This window comes from Sarcophilus harrisii, chromosome 5 (genome assembly GCF_902635505.1).
Source record: "Sarcophilus harrisii chromosome 5, mSarHar1.11, whole genome shotgun sequence".
In the NCBI taxonomy this organism is placed as follows: domain Eukaryota; kingdom Metazoa; phylum Chordata; class Mammalia; order Dasyuromorphia; family Dasyuridae; genus Sarcophilus; species Sarcophilus harrisii.
Window position 1 is genome coordinate 196,721,962 of NC_045430.1, and position 24,246 is coordinate 196,746,207.

Sequence of the window (24,246 nt, forward strand, 5' to 3'; positions counted from 1 at the left end):
CTTTAGCACTCTAAATTATCTCTTCTAGCTACTTGGGGTAGGGTGGGGGCAGGCTGGAGAATATTATTTTATGGGAAATGATTACTATATCAAAATTATTTAAAATAAGAAATGGTTCATGTGATATTTGTGTTTTAACCCATTCTAATTAGTTAAAAATAAAATTGAAAACCCTAGCCAAAACAAACATTGATATTCAAAATTATAATTTAAGAAAATTAGAATATAACCTATACCATTTTTTCTGAAAGTGTGTATTACAATCAAAGTTGAAATATAAATAAAAAATAGTAGACTCCTTTTATTTTCCTGCACTTTACTTAGATAATTTTCACCATCACTTTGAGAGGTTTACATTTACATAACACTGTGTAGTTCATAAAGCACTTTCCTTACAATAACACTTTGATGCAAATATTTTTTGCATTATTTTTATGTAAGAGAAAGCAAAGCCTTAAGATGATGATGATGATCAGGTTAAATGCTTATATTATTCTTATTGTGTACTGGGTACTATACTAATTATTGTTTCATTTTTATCCTTAAAAGAACCATGGGAGGTAGGTGCTATCATCACTCCCATTTTGCAGATGTGGAAGCTGTGGCAAATAGAGGCAAACAACTGATAAATATCTGAGGCCACATTTAAATTCAGGTGTTCCTGATTCCAGGCCTGGAGTTCTGTCCATTATATTGTGATTTTTCTTAAAGACACAGAGATAATTCATACAACATATGTCTTTGCTCTGAATTAGCCCTGTGACATTAGGCTTTCCCAGTATAGTATTACTTTTGGAGGGGAAGATGGAGGGCTTGATTTGATTTATGATATAATTGTTAGAGAAAGTATCTTATTAAGGACTCCTTCTATGAATTCAACCTGATGTCTGTACCAAAAAACAACCACAATCATAGTAAAAGAAAAACAACAATAACAACAACAACAAAAAAAATAATAACAACAAAAAACTATATCAAACATTCTACTGTACATGGTTTCTTTTTGTTTGTGTTATTTCAATCTTGAAAGAGGTAATCCCTTTCTACTTTTGCAAATAAGGATTTACCCATATATACAGAAAATACGTAATAGTAATTTCCTCTCTTTTTAAAAAAGGTTTGTGTATTCATCACACTTTAAATTGAATTGTAAAATATATGAATATTGACTTTAATTTAAATCAGAAAACCATGTTGATTTGATCTTCTTATGTGGCTAGGTAAACTTTATTTCTGGCCCACTCCTTCCACAATATGGCAATAGTGATAGAAACAATTTCCCAAAATTATACTGCATTTCTAAAAGGCAATTGACAAAAAAGTCCTCACTCCTTAATTTTAAAGATTTTCATTATGATAGACAATGAAATTATCTCCACTTCTTGAGTCTGTAATCCAGTCTCAACAGAGTGATCTATGAGAGTGTACATTGTTATGTTGTTTAAGAAAAGCACTGAAATTTGTGAATTTTATAAGGTGCATATCTATAGGAATAGTGTTATAAATAACAATGACTGAATGATGCAAATGTAGGATTTTACCATTTTTAGTGACAGTTACTACACAATAAAATACTAGTTTCATTATCTGTTCAGGCAAAGGTATAGATTTAGGATATTCCCAATTGATGTTAAAAAAAAAAAAAAAAACAACTTTCATTTTCATTAGAAAAGATTTTTTATTAGTTATTTTGTGGTTATATTTTATTCTCCTCCACAGAATGTTGTTTCTTCAGGGCTGCTTGCCTATATAGCATATAGTAAAACCGACTGAAGAAAAAGTAAAATCATTACTCATTTTAGCTGAGCATATTTATTGATCCCTCTTAGTTAGTTTGTGTAACAAAACAATTCAAAATTAATATGCGTTTTGTTCCTTGTCTTAAAATTGGTCAAGCCAAAAACTATCCATTTCCCTTCCATCTGTTTCTTGTCCATTATGTGTGCAATATTGTCTGAGTGAAAGAGGAAAAATTTTATTGTGAACAAAGTTCATGGCTTCCTCCTAGGGGAACACTCTTCTTCCAGAGGAAAATTGGTATACCTTGAATTGGGGATCCAAATGGAAACTCATTTAATGAAAGGTCTGGGAACTTAGAATTCTACTGCCCCTCTTTAATTTCATGTCTATATTTTAGGGTTTTTTTCTCTGGGTTCTGCTATGCCCCTAGACTAAAAAAATTATGAAAATAATATTTCATAGCTGTTAGTACTGAGGCTATGTTGTTTTTCCTCCTTTTTATACTTCTTATTTTGATTTCTTCTGCTAGCATTTGACTCCTTGCATTTATTTTATAGATATAAAAAGTTGTGAAAATGCTCTAGAATAGGAAAATCACAATCATATAATATGTAGGCATCATTATTATTTTACATATTATACAAACCCCTTAAACTATTATTCTTATAATTTTTATATTTATATACCTTCTTCATATGTTGTTACAAATTTATCAATTGAAAAACTTTTCTATTCACATTTTCCAAAGTTTATTTATTAATAAAATAAAAGGGGCTTATTGATACATAAAGAATCACTAGCTTTCCTTATAGTGTTGACATTGTTCTATGTTTGGTTATCATTGTATTCTATCCCAATCATGCTTCTTTTAATAACTAATTCTAAAACTTGGTCTGTATTATATGCTACGACTTCTTTTTCTTCTACTTCTTTCTCCCATCCTCCCCCTCTTCTTCTTCTCCCTTTCCCTCTTCTTCCTCCTCTTTGCCCTTCTCCTCCCCTTGTTTTCCTCCTCTTACCTCCTCCCTCCTTCCCTTCTCCTCCTTCCTTCCCTCCCTTCCTCTCTTTTTCCCTTCCTCCCTCCCTCTTTCTTTCCCTCCCTCCCTCCCTCCCATATCCCCCCCAACTACATATAAATATATGAGAAGCCATATGGAACTATGAATAATCATCTGAGTTCAAGTCCTATCTATACAATAGATTACCTGAGTAACTGATCAAGTCACACAATCTCTCATTACTGTGACAATGATCTCTCAGATTACAAGATACAGAAATAATAAGAGCAGCAAATTGATATTGGCAGAGAGAGTTTATCCATGAAAGGCCTCCTATTGGCATGGAATCATATAACATTAATTTTTGCATGTAAATATTCATATATCTTTAAAATATCATAACATATGATTTTATTGATATGACATATATTCTAAAACAATATTATATTTATTTATAAACCTTCTAATTACTGTCTTTTAAAAAGGAAGCTATTCAAATGTTGAATATGGAGCTAGCTAAAAAAAAAACTTGGATTCATATATAGACACATAAACATCAGTCACTGATTTTAAAGTATTAATTTAAACACCTCCTTTTGTTAGATAATACACACTAATTTCTATGTAATAACAATATAACTGGTTTACTTTTGTTACAATGTAAGGAAAGTGCTTTTATTTAAGATCATAGGATCACAGATTTAGAGTTTCAGGAAATTTTCAAAGCCCCCTAGTCCAATAGTGTCAAACTGAAACAGAAATTGGGGATATTTGCTATCTATTAGTATCTCTACAAGCCACAAAGTCACTTAGAAAACCTCAAGTTAACCTTACCTATGTTCATTTGTATTTTTTCTATGTTATTACATATTCCCCAATTATATTTGAATCTGGTTGAACTCTGAGTACCATATCTGTGACTAGCTTGTTTGATACTTTTGCTCTAATCTAACCTCCATATGTTATAAAGAATGAGTTTAGTACAGAGAGATATGATGATTCTTTCATATACAAATATTGAATCATGGAGTCAGAACTAGAATCCAGATTTCTTGACTTATTTTTATGGGCCTTTTACATTACACAATACTATATTGCATATTAAGAAAATTTTTGGTCGTAGGAGACCCTGTATGTCATTATTAAAAGCAGTAATTCCTATCCCACTTAAATGGGATTGTTGGATGTTGGACTTTTTTCTCTTTCTTCACCATTTATTTTGTTAAATAATTGTTCTTCGAAAAGTCCTCCTCCCATTTCAGTGTTCCTTGATATTCCTTTTTTATGTTTTTAATTAATAGCTTTTCCCTGTTTCTTTGTTCCTTGATCTCGCTTTTAAATTTTCATGCCAGGAAAAGAAAGGTTAAGGAAATCCCAGGCATTTGCTTATTCTGAATCCTTTGTAAGTAATATGATGTTCTTTTTAAATAGCAGGGAAATTCTAAGACTCCTGGCCATTTCATTCCCCTTCTCCTTTGAAGCTAAGGGATATTTGCTTTGGTAGCTAAAAGTTACACATAGACTCATGGAATTTCCAATATATGTAATTAAGGTTTATAAAGTGCTTTCCTCACAATAATCCTTTGAGTCAAATAGCATGACATCCTCATCTCACAAGCAAGGAAACAAGTTCATGTTAACTGTGAACTAGCAGTCATACCTTACCAGGACCTGAAATCAGATCTCTTTACTCTAAGATCAATATTTTTTTTTTCACAACATTAATTAAAATCTTTGACTTTGGGGACTTATACATCTGGATTTTTAACTAACAGAGATTGCTGAAGTTTTGTAACTTTCTTTTTATGGCTTTTAAAAATTATAGGGCCAGGTTCATTCCTTAGTAGAGAATATTAAATACACTTTGAACAGAGCCATCTCTAAGTACAATTGCATTGCAATTTCTTATGCCAACTTCACCAAGAATTAGCTTTGGGAGATAGATGACATTGTATGTGAAATGAACTCCTCCTCAGTGAGTCTGCCATTCATTCATTTCCTTGGTCTTTTCACATCAATCAGGGAGCAACCAATTTGGTTCCATATATGGCCATACATCTGTGATGACAGGAAGTTTGCTAGATGATCACCACTGGCATTCTGTTATCATTGAACGCCATGGACGGAACATCAACCTGACTCTGGATAGGCATTTGCAACATTTTCGGACGAATGGAGAATTTGATTATCTGGACTTGGATTATGAGGTAATTAAATAGATATAAACAATTTTAACATGGGGTGATCATATTGATCATCTCCATTTTATAGAACTCAGGCATGTATTTTACTTCACATTTTGTTTTCTCTCTATCACATGCTTTTCTATGCCACTTATTCTTTCCCATTACTCTAAGACAGAAGCTTTCAAAATTAAGTCATTACATATGTCCAAATATATGAGTCACTTTAAAAATGATTAAAGCCCATATATTGTGTTTATTTAATTTTTATAGGAATTAATTGAAGTATTTCAAAAGGCATTAATTGATTGAACTCTACAATCTCTAAATATCATTCTAATGAAGGAAATATTCTTGGTATTATTGTGACTGTACAATTAGCTTTAAAAAATTACTTGAGAGATTCTAAAAGGTTTCACTCTAATTTAATATTTCAATTGTGATTGATGTGTATATGTATGTATATGTATGCATATATATGCATAAACATTTGTATGTGTGCGTAGACTGTCCCAATGTGTGTGTGTGTGTATATTATGTGCATGTGTGTGTGTATACATACATACATGCATGTATATACACAGAGATATATAATGGCTACAATGGACACTGGGTGGGACTCAAGGATTGAGGGAAGATATAAATTATATCCATCTATCTATCTATATAAATTTTAGTTTATGTTAAGTTGTTTATAATATAATGAGCTTATGGAGGTTCTTCAGTTTCTATTCAATGTATATTTTTTTCATTGATTAAGAAAGCAGATATACATTATGACTTGAAGTAGCCCTCACATTCTTAACATTTTAATATGTAGCCATCTCTAGTAAACAGTTGAATTCTAATACTAGGTAGTACTGTAGTAGTAAAAATAAAAACAACACATATAGTCTTATAGTAGTTCTAACATATATGTGTATATACATATATTATATATGTTATATATGTATGGAAAGAAAGAGTCACAAAGAGAGACAGAGAGAGAGAGAGAGAGAGAGAGAGACAAACAGGAAGAGACAGAGAAAGAGAGGGGTGGGAGAGAGGTAGGAGAAAAGGAGTGTGTGTGTTTTGGTTACTACTGTCCTCTAATAAGTAGTGCACATTTTTTGTCTTTTAAAAAAGATAATAGAAAATTTTAAAAATCAAAACAGTCATTAAATCAAGCCTTTTAGTTTATAATGGAGCAAAATGAGTTACAATTTAGTTAGTGTATGTCTCTTCTTGTCTTTCTCTGAATCTCTTCATCTATCTTCCTATCTCTCTCTTTCTATGTTTTTGTCCCCCTTTCTCTCTGCCTCTCTGTCTCTGTCTCTCTATCTCCATTTCTGTCTCTCTGTCTTTCTGTCTCTGTCTACCTCTTCATATCTCTGTGCGTGTGTCTCTCCCTTTGTGCGTATGTGTCTGTAGTCTCTTTTTGCTGTTTTTCTGTCTTGTCTCTGCCTTTGTCTCTATCTTTGGTGTCTCTGTCTATTTCTATTTCTCTGTCTCTCTGTATCTCTCTGTCACACACATATACACACAGAGAGATTAAAAATGCAATTATACTAGAATAAATGTATATCAGAGTTCTGCCTTTGTTATCTTCTGTTCTATTTTGATCTTGTCTGTAAATATATTCAAGATAGTGTTAGAATTTGTGTGGTTCACTTCTTAGTATTTTTAAAAATAATATAAAACATTTCCAAATCTTTTCTATTTTTCTTCTTTTTTATTTTCTGCCTTCTATTTCTATTCATAAATATCCTTGGAAGGCTTACAGCTAGTTTGGGTCTCTTAAAAAACTTCATTTAAACTGGTTTAATCATCTATTATTTCTGTGCCTTTCATGGAATGACACAATTAATAATCTGTCATCCTTCTATATAAGATTTTACAATTGAATTTGTATGCTAAATTCATGTGTCTTTTTACTGTCCCCTTTCCTCATTTGTGGAGTAAAACAACTGTTTAATAAATGAAGTACTTTTAATTATTTTCATCTTGATTTGTGCTTGTTTTATAATATATTACATAATTATATGATATATATATACACATATGTGTTTATACTACTAATTTTACCATCAACAGCTTCTTTAAGTAAGATATTATAACTTTGTAATGTAAGATTTTAATTGTATATATATATATATATATATATATATATATATATTTCTTTCTCATCTTTATCATACATCATTGTTTCATACTAATTTTTATATTTGTCCTAATAAGTCAGTGGTCTGATAATACATACACATTTTATTTAGGAATGATTCCTAGATCAGATACAACTTAATTTCTGACTTTTACAATAGAAGCAATATTACTTTTCCATGTTATCCAGTGACCAGTATATCCAGTGCACTTCATTTTTTTTTCTTAAATCAAGTTTTCATAGAATCCTAGATCTAGAACTGGAAAAGATCTTGGAGACTATCTAATTCATTCACTTCTTATTGCATATGATGAAACTAAGGCCCACGGAGATTAAAGGTATCCATGCTATATATATGAAACGATTATAGTCTACAGATATTAGGACTTTGTCTTTCCATATTCTTAGACTTTATTTATCAATACATTTATTTCTATCCTTGGCTATTCCAAAAGATACACTAAAGGAAATGAGTTGACACACTACACATACACACACACACACACACACACGTCATACTGGCTTTATTTGGAGGGTCTAGAATTTCTTTTATCTGTTCATCCTCTGCAAAAGATGTTGAAATATAAACTGTAATTATTTCCAAAGCAATCTCTTGTAAGTACTTATTATGAACACTGTAATATAAAATTGAATACATATTCAATGAAATTCTATTCCTGGTAGCCTTTGTATACGTTACAAACAACAACAATGACAACAAAACACAACCATACCAGCTCCTTTATTTGGATTTCTAAAGAGAATCTGAGGTCTATCCTTCCATATAGCTAATAGGTTCTTGGCTTCATTTCATTGAGAATGTATCAGAATTAGTTTAAGGTAGCTCCTCTAGTTATGCATCCTATTGGTCACTGATTGAAGAGCTCATATTTTGTGTAATAACAAAATTAAAATTCATACATAGAATGAAATCTCTGTGGTGGAGAAAAGAAGAGAAGCATTTCTTCATCTGTAAAATGAGTAGCTTAACCTAAAGGGTCTGCTAGACCTCTTCCAGTTCTAGAGCTTTCCCTTATTAGAAAAATCATTTTTGTCATCATTTATGAATCTTATCTCTCTGCTATTTTTCCTCAATAGTTGATGCATCGTAGTAATCAACATGGATAGAATTGAATAGCTTATCATTACATGTAGCATTTCTTTGCATTTCAAATGTCTTCAATTTCTTTCTTCTTTCCTTTTTCTGATCAAATTATCCAAAGGCTTATCTGTTTTGTTGGTTTTTTTTCATAAAACCAACTCTTAGTTTTATTTATTAGTTCAATAGTTTTCTTAGTTTCAATTTTATTAATCTCTCCTTTCAATTTCAGAATTTCTAATTTGGTATTTGATTTGATTTTTTATTTGTTCTTTTTCTAATTTTTCTAGTTGCATGCCAATTTGTTGATCTCCTCTTTTTCTATTTTATTCATGTAGCTATTAGAGACATAGCATTTCTTTTCTCTTTTTCTCACCCCAAACTGTTCATTTGAGTTTTCTGAAACTACTTAAGCACTTTAAAATATTATGACACTCAATCATGGTACATGATTTGTTTCATGCGGCCTTGGTTACTCAAAGATCTTTACATTATGTTTAAAATATGCAATTCTAACATTTAAAATTTTTGATTTTTTAAAAATTCTAATAGAAATGAGAGAAAAAACTTGATGGTTAGAATAAGAATTACCTTTGAATAGAACCCCTCAGCTCTCCTTCTTAATAGGTCAGAAAGAGACTAGAAGGAGGAAGAGAAGGTGAAACTGAAAATAAAAATCTAACAAAAACAAATAGAACTGGGAGTTTTAAAATGTAATCGTATTAAGAAACTTATTTACTCAGTGGTCAGAAAAAGTGATGCAAGGACATTCTCAAGGGCTTTTCCAAGAACTTTATTATGACATGAGAGACACTGGCACAGGATCACGCAGCATGGTGTGCCCTTATCCAAGAAAGTGCTGTGTGCTCTATGAGCAAAACAGAAGTGAATTAGCTCAGAAGAAACACAAGAAGAACAAAGTTAGAGAAGCCACCGTAAATGTTCCTAGGGACTATTTTTATCTTACCTATGACAAAGCATTCTGATGCTCATATGGTCTGATCAGCCATAGTCAGATATGATAACTTGACTCTAAAATAATGATGTCATTTTGGTCCTCTTTGAGAATGAAGGACAACAACAAATCAACCAATTCTATATATTTTATTGGTATTAATTATAATAATAATGAGGAGGAGAAAGAGAATGATAAATAAAAATGAGAGTAATTCCAATATGTATTTATTCATTTTACAAAGCAGCTAGTAAAGAGCAATAAAAGTAGAATCTGTTCCCAGGTTCCTAAGGTTCTTGGAACTGATGGCGAATCTAAGCTAACATAGACTTAATAAGTTAGGTGCCCCCAAGAATAAACATCCTTAGGGAAGATAGCCCTATATCAGTCTTTGTTTGAATCTAACTTTTAAGGAACATACTAGACCATTTTGGACAATTCAGGGACATAATCTGAATATTCAACTTGCCTTAAGACGGTTTTCTAATGCAGAACCAGAAATAACTCCTGACTTTAGAACAATTCAATATTTGAGAGGATTCTTCACCTTGTGAAGTATACTAGGCAAATCATCATCATTACTTTTTAACAAAAAGCACTATTAATTTTAATAACTTTTTTGCATTGCAAGATGAGAGGAAAGGAAGATTGGACTGAATATCAACAGCAAAAAAATCCAAATTTATAAGGACTTACAAGTCCAGAAGTTTCACTGAGCCACCTACCCCCCAGATACAAACTTTTATAGTTACAAATTTATAGGATATAAAATCACAAAAGTTGCTTTAGTTTGTTCCTTTTACTTTTCATGTGAAATATTTAAGGCCCAGAGATGCCAAATGATTGCCTGCAGTTGACACGTGTTAAACATGGAGGTGACATTGGATGCTTCTCTTTCTATAAATGGAATTTTAGGAGCATAGCATAATTTCAATAGAGAAAATTTGACCACGTAGAGCTCATGATTTCAATTATAGTTTAAATGGTTTTCAATTGCATCTTCAATCTTTTCATGCTAGTGGGAAGATTTAAAAGTTCAGCATTTCATAATTATTATATGAGCAAAGTTTTGTTCTTGTTGTTGTTGTTTTTCTGGTTTGTCTTTGATTCTCAAGGTAATAAAACAAGAGTTCAATTTATTGTCTTGTAAACACAAAAATATTTTTTAGCCAATTATATCAACTTCCCATATGTCTTCATATAATATGATTTGTCCCTTGGACATTCTGTCAACCTTATACATTCTTCAGAAATTTCCTAGAATAAAACAGTCTTAGAATTAGGAGGTATCTTAGAGGTCATCTAATCTAATTTAGACTTAAAAAAGAATCCTGTGTATACCACAGAAGAAAAATAGTTCTGCCCTCTTAAAAAAGCAAACAATAAAAGAGTTTCCTCTATCTTTTAGGCTTTCAAAAAAATAAAGCATTTAAATTATTCTGATTAGAGATAGATAACTATATGTGCATATAAAATAGATTGTATATACACACATATGCAATCACATAAAATTCTACATTAAATTCATATATGTGCATACACATGCATGCATGTATGTCTGTAGGCACACATATATGTGTGTTTATAGGTTTATATTCAATAATGTCATATTAATATATAGATATAATAATACACACATGTAGAATATATGTGTCTGTCATATGCATGCATATATGTGCATGTGTATAGCACACAGCAATGTGTGAACCGTGTGTGTGTATGTATATATATGTACACACATTCATATGCATATGCATTTACATGCATATTATGTATTCTATTATATCAAATTTATATAAAGAGAATGCAACTTATACATGTATGCATTTTGCATTGTATATGTGCACATGGATTATATTGCATACATATGTGTACATATACATGTTCATATATGTGTAGACATCACATGAAAACATAATACATATATATTGAACATACACATATTTATTTATATATGAGTGAATGCTACACTGTCAAATTCATATATATAGGATATTACATGATATATGCATGTATTCATACCTACATGTGCATATATGTGTGCATTATATATCTTCATGTATTTCTATATGTACACATGCACATATATATACACATTTATATAACTGCTGTCATTTTCATGCACTGCTAAACCAGTGAAAGTCTTCTATAGTTTCTTTACTAGATTCAATATTTGCCTGTCTCTCATGATATTTTGAATATTCCTACATAATTTAAGAGAATATTGCCATCCTTGACTTTCAAATGGAATTAAATAGACTATATGGCAAAAGCACCATCTTGTTTATACATTCTAAAAAAATATTTTCAATCAAAGCTGTAAAAAAACAAAAAAAGAAATAAAAAATGATGAGTATAGAATTATGCCATCTAATTATATTATATTGGTAGGACCTAAATTCTTTTTTGAAATTGCATTCAGTAATATTTCCTTTAGGGAAGATTTATTTTAATGTACAAAAACCTTCCAATAAATGGGAGAAAAATATTTTGAAATTGCTTTCAGTATAAAGAGCATTTGTCCACATTTTATTCAAAGATGAATCTCCTTCACTAGGTTAATATGGTTATTTTTTTTCCCCCTGGTGCTATTTAAAAATTGTATTTGTATTACATTCTGTATGTCTTTATCTGTCTCAAAGATAACCTTTGGAGGTCTGCCTTTTTCTGGGAAGCCAAGTTCCAGCAGTAGAAAGAATTTCAAAGGATGCATGGAAAGCATTAACTACAATGGAAATAATATCACTGATCTTGCCAAGAGGAAGAAATTAGAGCCTTCCAATGTGGTAAGACTTGTCTGTTCAATGAATTTTAGACTGATGATAAATGAAAGATGGTCACTTGCTTGAACTGGTAATTTGTCATAGATGGAAGAAGGGAGGAGTGGTGATATTGGAGCTGAAAGTCTGGAATTAGGAAAATAATAAATCACTTTTATAATGAACTTTTGGCTTTTTGAAGTGTGTCCCATGCAACCAACATATACAATAATGCTATCATATCATTAAACTATTTCATACTCTAATATCATTATAAATTACATATTTTAAGAGTTTCAAGGGCCCTTTGAAACAATCAACTAGGTCCATTTGTGAAAATAGAATTATCTGTAAACTACAACATATGCATCTTGTCTCTTTAGGTGTTGTTTGAAGATTTCTAATGAAATTTAAGGACAATTATTCTTGAAGCAGCTCATATTATTTTGGGATCATAAAACAGTACTTCAACTCCTAATATGTCTCAGGTTGAGGTGACTGTAACTGAATTAAATCAAAGACAAGTTAGTGGATCTAATTAATGTGGGGCACAAAATTATTATTTTCACGTGCTTCTACAAAAAAAAAAAAAAATACATCAACCAAAGGGGACAATTTAGACATGTATTCCATGGTCACCTAATCCAATTGTAATCTTACAAATAGATCCCAATTTGCAAATGCAATTCAAGTGAGATTTTGGTTGAAATGTTTTATTTAATATAAAATAAGTTGAAATTTAAAATATAGTCCTCTTATTTTGGTGCTCTACTAGAGGAGAAAAGTTTTAGTAGGAAAACTATTCAATTTAAATTTTAAAAATGAACCATTTAAAATGCCATTTATACCTGAGTTAAATGTGACATTGCTCTGCCATTGGCAGAGCAACCTTCAACAAAATAACTTAAAATTTTTCCCTACTAACAGGTGTGAATTCCTACTACTAGGCTTTAATTAAAAGTGGATCTTTTTAATCTTTATTTTATGAGAAAATTAGAACTTACATAGCTAAGTCAATGGAAAAGGTGAAATTAAAGCATTTTCGAAAATTAACAATAATGTGGGCCTTTGTGCTTCCAAGAAGTAGTGTCTAGATAAACATAAACATAGCTGACAACTTGAAGTCCCTTAGGGCCCAAATATTGTTCAGTTCAGAATGCCAATATAATTAAATTTTACTAAACTGGATATTAATACAAATTTTTTATTTCTATTTACTACACTGGATTTAAATATAAATAATTTTATTACACTGGATTTAGACATAAAAGTCACTGACTTCTGGTGACAAGAGTGGGGGAAACAACTTAACTGTTAAAAATAAAATAATACTGGACTTAATCTAACATGCTGAAATTGAAATTTAAAAGTAAATTTCTGATAAAATGGTTTAAATGTAAGATTATTTTATATAAAGATGTAATCTATAACCATATAGAGATGAATGAAACTAGATTTCAGAATGGATAGTTTGCTGAACTGTGAATCTGAAAGCCCCGAGTTGTGTGCTTACCTCACTATTTCTAATACTCATGATCTTGAGCAAGTTACTAAATACCTCTTTATTTCAGTCTCCTTATCTGTAAAATGGGGATAGAAATAATACTTATGTCACAGTGTTATTTTGAAGATTAAATAAGATTTTATGTAAAGTATTTGTAAACCTTAAATATACATTCTAGCTATAAATGTAATTATTAAAATGATTCTCATTTTTTAGCCCTGGAGGACTAATGGGCTTTCAGTCCCCCATTTATGCAAAAATAAATCATTCAGTCAGTTTACTGGAATTATTAAACACCCATTTTGTTCCTAGCACTATGCAAGCCACTGGGCAAAAAAAGAGACAAAACTGTTATTATCTTCAATTATTACCTAAAAATTTCTAATCATGGGAACCAGTGAAGATGAGTGACACTTTCATTTCAAAATATTATTTCTATTGCATTTTATTGAATTTTCTGAATAGTTAGTGAATATATATTTATTATATACCTTCTGACTCCTTCTAATTGGTTCCTGGACTGCTTTCACATGATTCACAGATTCATTTAAACTGTGAAGTCCATGCAAAATAACACACAAAACATATGTAAAGGAAGTGAGTATATTCTCTAATCATAAGGTCCTAAAGTATACATCAACAACAACATACTCATAAAGGAAACATGCACTTGTCTCACACACACACACACACACACACACAATATTCCCAGTTGTAGAATGAAATTTAGGGTCAGAATTTAAATTCATTCTGAAAGCTCTGGGCAAAACAAAGAGAAATGAGGATTATATAGAAAGAATTTCTAGACAAGAGCAAATATTTGTGCATGAGACTTGCTTTCAAAGATGCCAGAGGCTGACATTTCAGTGAAAGATTGACACCCAAAACACACTGCCACTTTCCCTCATTACATCTAGGCTGCAGAGTTTGCCACTGATCAGTCACGAAAAACCTTTTACTTTTCTATAGAGACCATTTTCATGACTCAGGTATGTGGTCAGATCCAGAAGCTCAGTTATTATGCAAAGACATTCTCTTTCATCACTAAAAGGAAATATTTTAAAATAATCATCTGTGAAGGTATAAAGGAAATATAATTTGAATAGTAATTCAAAGAGACAATGCAGTCTTAGATCTGATTGCTAATGTGCTGAGGCTTTTTTTTTTTTTACAGGCATGGAAGACTCATGGCATTTTAGGGTATATAAGTAAGTGCTTTCAAGGAAAAAAAATTCTGAAGGACAGGATGAAAATGTCATCTTTACAGACTGTGTCTACACATTAAAAATGAATGGGAATCAAGGCAATTTATCTAAATAATTTCAAGAAAGATAATACTTTTCTCTCAAGTTATCAAAATCTTACTCATTGGTTTAATTGCCTCTTTCACTATTTTATGTGTAGACCCTGACTTTGTCAGTTATTGCCAGACTGTTAGAATATAATTCCATTTTCTAGGCCATGTATAATAATATGTCAAATTAACAGAGCAGCATACATATAGCAATGGCATACATTGAACAGTGCTAAAATATTACTGCCCAGAAAACAAGATTTCAAATGAAATTAAACCACCTAATTGCCTCATCTATGCAAGATTATTTGTTGAGGTACCAAAAGATCATTGATATCAAAATCTTACCTACTAATTCTTATACTTTGGGTAAATTTAATCATGGAAGTTGGTTAATGTGTCATGGAAGACAATCTGTCCAGGTGAAGCCATATATGAAAAGGAATATCTCATCTCCTCAGAGAGTTCAATAGCATGCCCTGAAGACATAATCATTGGTCATCAACTCCTCAACCCCAAAGAAAAAAGTAGAAAAAGAACAGCATTGGGAAAAATCAGGCCAAGAGAGACAGATAACCATAGTTATAGTTCCCACTATGAACCAATGGCCTAGGACAGGGTAAGGAAATAGACCATGAAGTGTAGTAATACCAAAAGAGATGAACACTCTAAGAAGCAGCTGCCTTCTTCACCCATATGTCAGTGAACTCTTTCCATGTTACAGTTAGCATATTCTAATTACAGCTCTAACTGATCTAAGATAGACTCTCCTATGAATTTGTCTTACTGCATAAACCACAACACACAATGTTATAGAATGAAACCTTAATATAATTGAATCTGGTTATATTTTAATCCACCAGGGATTTGAATAATTCTCTTCCTGATCCTTTAGTAAATTGGGTTTTAGTTAATAAAACTCCCTGAGGACTATTTATTATAGTAAGAGATTCTCTAGGAATTTAAAGGAAAAAAAAACTTGCTTCATTCATGGCAAGATAGAATGAAAGTTGGGACTTTTTAGAATAATGATCGGTTGTTTTATGAGCTTTTAAAATATATTAAAACATTAATAAAAAAAAAGGAAAAGAACAATAAAAAGGTGATTGGGAGACTTGGGTTCTTGTGTTACTTCTATTTCTAAAAGGGCTATTGACCTCAGCCAATTTATTGGATGTTACTTCCATTACTTGTCACATGAGAGAGTAGGATTAAGTATCTAAGATTATTTTTACCTAAATAATCTTAAATTGAAATTATTATAATTATATGTTCCAAATTATTTTCTCATGAAACTGGAAAATATTATGCAGAATGAAAGAAAAACTAAAAGGGTTAAGGGGTACAGCATTAACAGTGATGATCAGTGTCAAAGGAAAAGCTCATACATCTTGATTCTGCAAGTGAAACAAGAATTGCTCTAAAATGTCAACTTCTCACACTGTGAAGCAAAAGTGCTATTCTTTCTGTTCATCAGAGAACAGTAAATGATATATTAACGAGCATATCTGTTATAATCCAGCTAATGTTCAATAGAGGGCAATGACACCCTGGGTTTATGAATCATACTGTCACCATGGAAAGATTTATTGAAAATCAGAAATGAAGACTATAGAAGCACATCTTATATCTTCCCTCCATAAACATGCCACACGCACACGTGCGCGCTTACACACACACACACACACACACACACACACACACAGAGTCATCAGTGGGAATAGATCACATTTGCCAACTTAATTCACCAAATATTATTCTCTCACCCTATTCCACAAGTAATGACACTATATTGTACACTTTAGCTTGATAGCTTTCTAAATATGCTGTGGATGACACAGAATGTAAAATCATGAAGTATTAGCTATCCATCTTCATGCCATAGTCTCAAGTTGGTATTTAGAATAAGTCCATGCTCTAGTCTGAAACTTGGTACATGCATTTCAGTTGTGTTTTTTTGTTTGTTTGTTTATTTTAGGGAAATTTAAGCTTTTCTTGTGTGGAGCCACATACAGTCCCTGTGTTCTTCAATGCCACAAGTTACCTGGAGGTACTTGGCCGCCCCAACCAGGACCTATTTTCAGTCAGCTTCCGTTTCAGGACATGGAATCCCAATGGCCTTCTTCTCTTCAGCAATTTTGCAGATGGTTTAGGGAATGTGGAGATTGACCTTACTGAGACCAAAGTTGGTGTCCGTATCAACATCACATTAAACAAAAAGAATCAAATCGACATTTCCTCAGGTTGGTGAAAACATATTTGGCATTGAAATTGTCCATATAAAGTCCAGAGAAGTATATTTAATGTCTACTGTTGCTCTCAGTAAAACCTTGTATTAATGGAAAATTTTGAATTAACTCTTTCTGTTGAATAGTAACTGAATGAACAAGATAAATCTTTAAAAAATGTTCTTGGTATTCTTTGAGAATATTTTATCTCACTATGATCATTTACTCTATGTATTTCCATCTACCATTTTTTTTTTGTCTAACAAGTGTGAAAATTAATCTCAAGTAAGATAAAAAGGTGTCTGGTCACTCAATATAAAAGTTGATTCTTAATGATTCTTAAACAAGGTGGATTTCAAAATTCTTAACAACAGTATCTCATTTGAATTAGTACATAAATGATTAAATATAAGTCTATATAGCTATCTGTATAGGTTTTATATAATAATAATCAGTGGATCAAAGAGAAATGAGCTAAAATTCATTATTGCCAAATTAAAGAAATAGTTGCTCAAAAACAGAAAAAAAGGAAAGTCAGTAGGGAAAATATGTGTAAGGAAGAACAAATGACTTCCATGATACAAATTGTATAAGATAGGAAATTTGTTGATATCATCCTATATAGTTGAATCCCTAGGATATTGTTTTTCTTAAAAAGAAATAGTAAGTGTTCCTGAGATAACATTCTCATATTCAGTAAATGTATTTAAAAAGGAAATCAGTTTTAATTGTAATAAGGAACTTTGTCTAGAAACAAGGGAAGTTTAAGCAAAATATTGAGTTGTTTAACCCTGGAATTGGTTATTGATCTTCCCCCAGATTTGTTTCCAGAAGATAGCCATGTGCTTTCAATGGTTTGAGTGAAGGCTAGTTAAAAAATGGAAGATTCAATCGCATGGTTTTTATTGCTGTTGTCTCTATATTTCTTATTCATTGATTTTAGATTATAATAATGAAAAAGTTCCTGTTTGAAAGAATATATCTTTTTTTTAGTTTCATATGTAATATTTATATATCTTGGCTAAGAATGTATCATTAGGAAAAAATACCAGTCAGTATCTGATAAAATATCTTATTTCTTAACACTAAATTTTGATAAAAGTAGAAGTCTGTAAGGGTTAAAATAAACCAAAGAAATTATAAAGTCATCCTTTGATTGTTTCTTTCTATGATATATTTATCATGCAATGTTTCTGAAATATACTTATCTGTGTGTCCCATTCCCCTACCAGATTAAAATATACATGAAGATTGATGATGTCTTCTCCAAACTTCCTCTTTTCTTCGTTAGCTAGTGCTGTGTTCTACAGATAGCTGGCATTTAATACACATTTGAAAAATTGAATTGAATCATTCATGTGCTATTAAAGAAATCTTTCCAACAAATTAAAATATTGATGTACCTCAAATCTACTTCTCCCAGCCACAGACAGCATCTATAAGATTCTTTTTTATTTTAAATTTCTCAAGCCCTAAAATATTGAACAATGAAATTCTTCTATCTAACTAATTTTTGTTTCTGTCTCTATCCCCTATAAACTCACTTTTTCTGAACTTACTCTTTGAACTCATCATAACTTCAACTTTCTATTCACTTAGTCTGTTACCTATATTCTGGCTTTGTTTCATATCTCCTAAAGTCTTGACGTGATGGTTAACCATTTCATTTCCATACTTTGTTTATTGTTTGAATTCCATGACACCCTGACATTTGACTTTTCTCTCTATAAAAATTATTTAATCTAGATTCTCCAGCTACTTGTTCCCCTCATTTTTTTGGGTGAAAACTCTGAAATTTTGATAATTAAGTCCTCTATTATTCCCTCTACCCTCATTTAAGATGTCACCATTTCATAATCATAATTTGATTGATTTCTTAAGTCCCTATTACTTCCTAATAAATCTGTTTACAACCTCAGTTATTCTCAAATCTCAAATCTTTTTCTTCACTGTCTTGAAAGGTGACCTTGCCTTGTATTTTATTTGAGAAGATTGAGTTATTCTTTCAGGAGATCTTTCAACTCTTCTTATCCATAATACTATATCTCTTTATGTCTTCATCTGTCTTGCTTCCTTCTTGTATCTTGAAATGAAATTGCCAATTTTTTTGTGAAAGCAAATCCTTCCACTTCTGGCAAGCTTTTATTCCCTCTTGTTATCTTTTGGTTAGCCAACTTAGTTATCCAGTCTATATCCACACAGGAAAACTGATGCATGTGCAATAAAATCTTATTCTCTGGACAATCTTAAGTTTGGGTTTACACATTCAATCTTTTCAGTGAATGAGCTGCAAATATGAAAATTTTTACAATGTTCAAAAATTGACTAGACTGATGTATATAGCTTCAGATGGTAGCTATATTGAATCATATTGAGAAAATGTTGATTTAAAAATAACTAAGTAACCTTTCAAATGTTATTTTTGTTAGTTTATGGCATTTATGCTTATTATGTTCTCAAATATTAAAGTGTACTAAGATTTTTAAAATATATTCAATAAATATATCTATTAACTCATATTTAGCTTACCTCTCTGCAACCTGTTAATATATATAGTATGAGAAATTTTGTGATGATTTGTTGAAATTAAGCCATAATGTGCTTCTGGCATTCCCCTGACCAATTTGCCTTGTAATCTTTGAAAAACACAAATATATTTAAGGACAAAAAATATCCTTTCAGAATCAAAAAGGTAGAACTAAGCCAATTTAGGTTATAAATACAGAAACTATATTTTCTCAAAGCTCCATGAAAGACTGAAGGTATAAAATTCTGAGCTTTGCTTCTAGATAACGCACGTGAACATCCTTATCATCCTACTCAGAGACTGAAAGATGGTTCATCTTTTCAGAAAAAGAATGAAAAAAATTTGGCACAAAGATGGCACTGGTGAACCAATCCAAGAAAAATGGTCAATGCTAAAGTAAAATCTCCTTTCCCATCTTTATCAAGCCCAAGAGAGGTGTGGAGAACCACAGGATGAAAAATGTCTTTGAAAACACAAGTATTTTCACCCAGCTGTCAGATACTAAGGGAGTAGCTTTATCAAATGTTAGCACAGAGGTTGTTAGTACTTGCAGATGATAGTGATTCTGTAGAGGTATTAGGTTTGTAGCTTATACAAAGATTAATTCAATGTCAATCAGTCATTTATTTATATCACAGCAAAACAGGTAATATATTTTTTCATAAAGTTTTATTTTCCTTTAAAACAAACAAGTACAGGTTTCATAAACTTTTCATCCAGAGAACTACTTTGTAGCTATGAAATTATGACATATTATTGTTGTGTTTGTCCTTTGTTTTTAAGAGGATCATTGACACAGAGTCACATCTTGACTTGTGTTTGAATTAGATTTAAGTGAGGCAGCCTCAAATTCCCTCCCAGAGTCACTGATGATCTGTGGCAAGACAAAAGTCAAGATTTCTGGTAATGATCCTATATGTAGTGGATGACATAGGCATCTTTCATGTCAGATTAAACTCTAAATGTTCCACAGTGTCTGCTTCAGCTACATTCATGGTAGTTGGAACAAACTGATATCATCTACTCATTCTGCTGGGGAAAGTCTTCTCATACTTGGGGTAGAAACTGCCTAACTCACAGATGGGTCTGAGAATTGTTTATTAACTTCAACTGGATTTAACTCATTTGCAGAGATGGTTTACCAAACTATAGCACTATAGCTTCTTGGAGCCACAGGTAAGCATTGAATACCAGACAGATATTAAAAGTTTTTGAGTAGCCCTGAGGTTCTGGCCCTCCCTAAATACCCCATACAACTCATTATTAACATTAGTATGACACATTCTTGATTAAGCCATGTTGGATATTTGTAATACTACTTTTCTTCCTAAATGTTGAGAAGGCCATTCTTTTAAGTATACTTTCAAGAGTTTTGCTAGAAAAGAAGATTAAGTTTAGCAAGCTTTGGTGTGAAAGACTCTGCTCTCTAATGAAAATGGGATTCTTGTCCAGTCTGAAATAATTCTCTTATTTGTAACTTTTTGGAGGCTAATTTTTCCATATTTTAGTTTAGAGCTGCTTTTGAATTTCAGTGCTGGAGAAAACTTTTGAGAGTTTTTTGGACAAGGAGATCAAACCATGCAATACTTTAAGAAATTAATTCAGACTACTCATCAGAAGGACACAAAGTGAAACTGAATACTTTGACAATATAAGGAGAAAATAGAACTCATTAGAAAATACTCTAATGTGGGGAAAGATTGAAGGCAAAAGGAGAAGGGAATAGCAAAGGATGAGATGGATAGTTTCATGGAAGCAATATACACGATCTTGGATAGATACCAAAAGATAATCTGGAACAGAAAAATCTATAGTACAATGGTCCATGAAGTTGCAGAATTGACCACAACTGACAAATGAACAACAAAAGTTTAGAACCCAACCAGCATGATCTCTTTCTCTTCCCTTCTGACAAGGGAGACTGACTGCCTTGTGATGCTTACTACTCATGTAGTTTTTGAATAGTGACTAAACATTCCTAGGACTCAGCTTCTACAACTGTTTGATGAAAAGATTGGGTTTGTTAACTTTTGAGGTTTTTTCCAGGTCTAGATCTAATTCTGTTATCCATAAAGATGTACATCATTATCATGGATTTCATTATTTATAAAGCTCATTGTTTTACAAATCACATCCTCTGCTTCTGCACAAAGCACCACATCTTTGCACATATTGTAGTCATTGGTTCACCTTTTCAACATGGAAATAGCACCAATTTAGGAATGATTTGGGTTATAAATGAATATTATTTATCATTTACTGATTATCATGACAGAAAAGAAATGTCACTTTTCATATATTTCAATATAAGGAAGGCCAGCCAATATATTCTTCCTCTGACTTATTATAATATTAACGCCACTGAATCTTTTGTGCAAGCTTCCTGATGTCTACAAAGAATGATATGTCAATATTTCTGAAAGTGGCATCAAATCTGGGAGAGTTTTTGACTGCTGACTGAAGAAATATTTTCTCTTTCTACATAAAAGAGGTATGAAGAATTGCCTCCACTTTGATAAAGTCCTGGTTTTCAGCAATTTTGGCATCATCAGCGTAGTGTGGGTAACAAAGAAACTCATCTCAAATGAATAATTGGCATTTCCATCATTTGCTTAGGATTCAAAGCTGGGATTTATTCAATCAAATTAGGATTTATCTGTAATAATCATGGTAGTCACATGTAGTTTAGAAGTGACTATTTATCCCAAAATAAATAAATGAGATTCTCTTAGTGCTTTGGTTTCTCTTTAGTTTTTCTCTTTCATATAATTCCATGGTATACAAAGCCATGGTAAAACAAAGCAATCTTTGTATTGCTTTATATTTCCAATTCACTTAAAAAAATCAAGTCATGAATTTATCCTTTTCCCTATGAGAAGGATGATAAATCCATAGTTGAATTTAGTCAGGAAGACATTCATCCAAATCTCACATTAGATAATTAATAAAAACTGTGTAATCTTAGTCAAGTCAATTGCCCCATCTTAGACTCAGTATTTTTGTCTGTAAGCAATATAACAAGTAATATTTATGTAATGCTTTAAGTACTACAAAGCATTACAAAGTATTATAGTGTTACAAAGCATTCAAATATGCTCTGGACCAGAGAATAGCAGATCATTCCAGTATTTCTACCAAGAAATCATAAATAACGTCACTGAGTTGGACACAACTGAAAAAAGATAAGATTGAACAATTAACTTTGTCTTGCCTATTTGAACTTTTCCATAAAGCAGCAAGATATGCATAATCAAGAAACGCATAACTCAAAGACTGAGCGTTTTCACCCTGATAGCCAGTGTCTCCAAAACAAATTTTCTTTCCACTTTACACATTACATCTCAATTCTATCCTGTTTGGCTTTTTTCTCAATTAATGTCTCATGTCTTCTCGAATACAACTACAAATAACTGATTGCTCTGTGGATAATTCTATGCTAATGAAATCCCTCTATTATTATTATTATTATTTGGTTTAAAATAGAAAAAAGTTCAGGTGAATGTGGATGGATTGCCATATGGAACAGATTTCCCCATTACATTATGTTTTGGTTTTTTGGTTTTTTGCCAAAACCAGCCCTGTCATAAACTTCAGCAATCCTTACCAGAGAAGCAGTTATTCTAATCTCTTAATTTTTAGCCTTCTTGTTCTTTTTGACCCCTCACTCTACTGAAATGGCTCTTTCTTAAATTACCAGTGGTATTAGTTGCCAGATCTGTTGATCTTTTCTCAATCATTATCCTTCTTAGTCTCTGTTGAATTTGACAGTGTAGATCCTCTTTTTTTCTGGATATTTACTCTCTCTAGTATCCTGAAATTATGTGTATTGTGCCACCTTTAAAAATTATCATCTCTACACATTTGAAGCACATAAATAGAATTTTTCTGATATACAAATATCTTCCAAATTGATGACTTCCATGGATTTTAGATTAAGTTGTTAAAATTCAACAACATCCTCAAGCAGATTTGTATGAACAATTATCAGGAAAGACAGAACTGCAATTCCATTTGTAAAATTGATGAGTAAAAATTAGTTAAATGAATTATTCAGTATATCCAACAATATATTTCCTTCATTTGGACGCACATGTGTATATACATACATATATACATATATAATTGTTTGTATATATGGAAGTTGTCATTTTTAGCTATATCAGTCATTAAATCCAATTGCCAAAACAAATATGACTCAGAAGCAAAACTTTTAATCATTGTGTCACAAGATACTAGCAAGATTTTAATCGATAAAAAGCATATTTTGTTACATTGCTAAAATGTTGCAAAAACATCATTATTAGTAATATTTGAGGGGGAACAAAAAGATTTTGGATAATGTTTTCAAAAAATGATTCATTATACTTCATTATCATGTCCTTTTTGAGTTTCTGCTTTCCATTAGTTTTAGAGTATATGTAATATATATATACATATATATATATATAATAGAGTAATATAGATATGCAATTTATAACTAACTTAATACATGTATAATGGGATTATATGCTTGAAAACATTTGTTTGTTTGTTTGTTTTCCCGAAAAAAAAAATTTGGAAATCATTGTCCAAGAGCAGGTGTTCTTATGTATGGATAGATTTTGAGGGCTTGTGAACTTGGATGAAGAAAAATGGCATTTTTTTTTTCAGTAACTTCTAAATGGAATTCAGCAGTTCCTTCCTCCTACATCCTTTATGAATATAGACAACAAACCATGGTAATGTTAGCCTTCAGCAGATTGTCACAGGATTCTTTGGCACTAAGTCCTTGAATGTGTTACTGTCATTGCTCTTTCTTGATGATTTATTTGGTTTGCCT

The 24,246-nt window shown here is 31.4% G+C and overlaps 1 protein-coding gene across 1 annotated transcript in view; it reads left to right on the forward strand.

Annotated features, from left to right (window-relative positions):
* CNTNAP2 (contactin associated protein 2) overlaps positions 1-24,246 on the forward strand; it is a 2,632,466-nt gene that overhangs the window by 1,123,672 nt on the left and 1,484,548 nt on the right. The window contains exons 6-8 of the mRNA XM_031941247.1: positions 4,761-4,945; positions 11,758-11,901; positions 16,651-16,915. Of these exons, the coding sequence (XP_031797107.1) occupies positions 4,761-4,945; positions 11,758-11,901; positions 16,651-16,915 (594 nt within the window). The remainder of the gene's footprint in view (positions 1-4,760; positions 4,946-11,757; positions 11,902-16,650; positions 16,916-24,246) is intronic.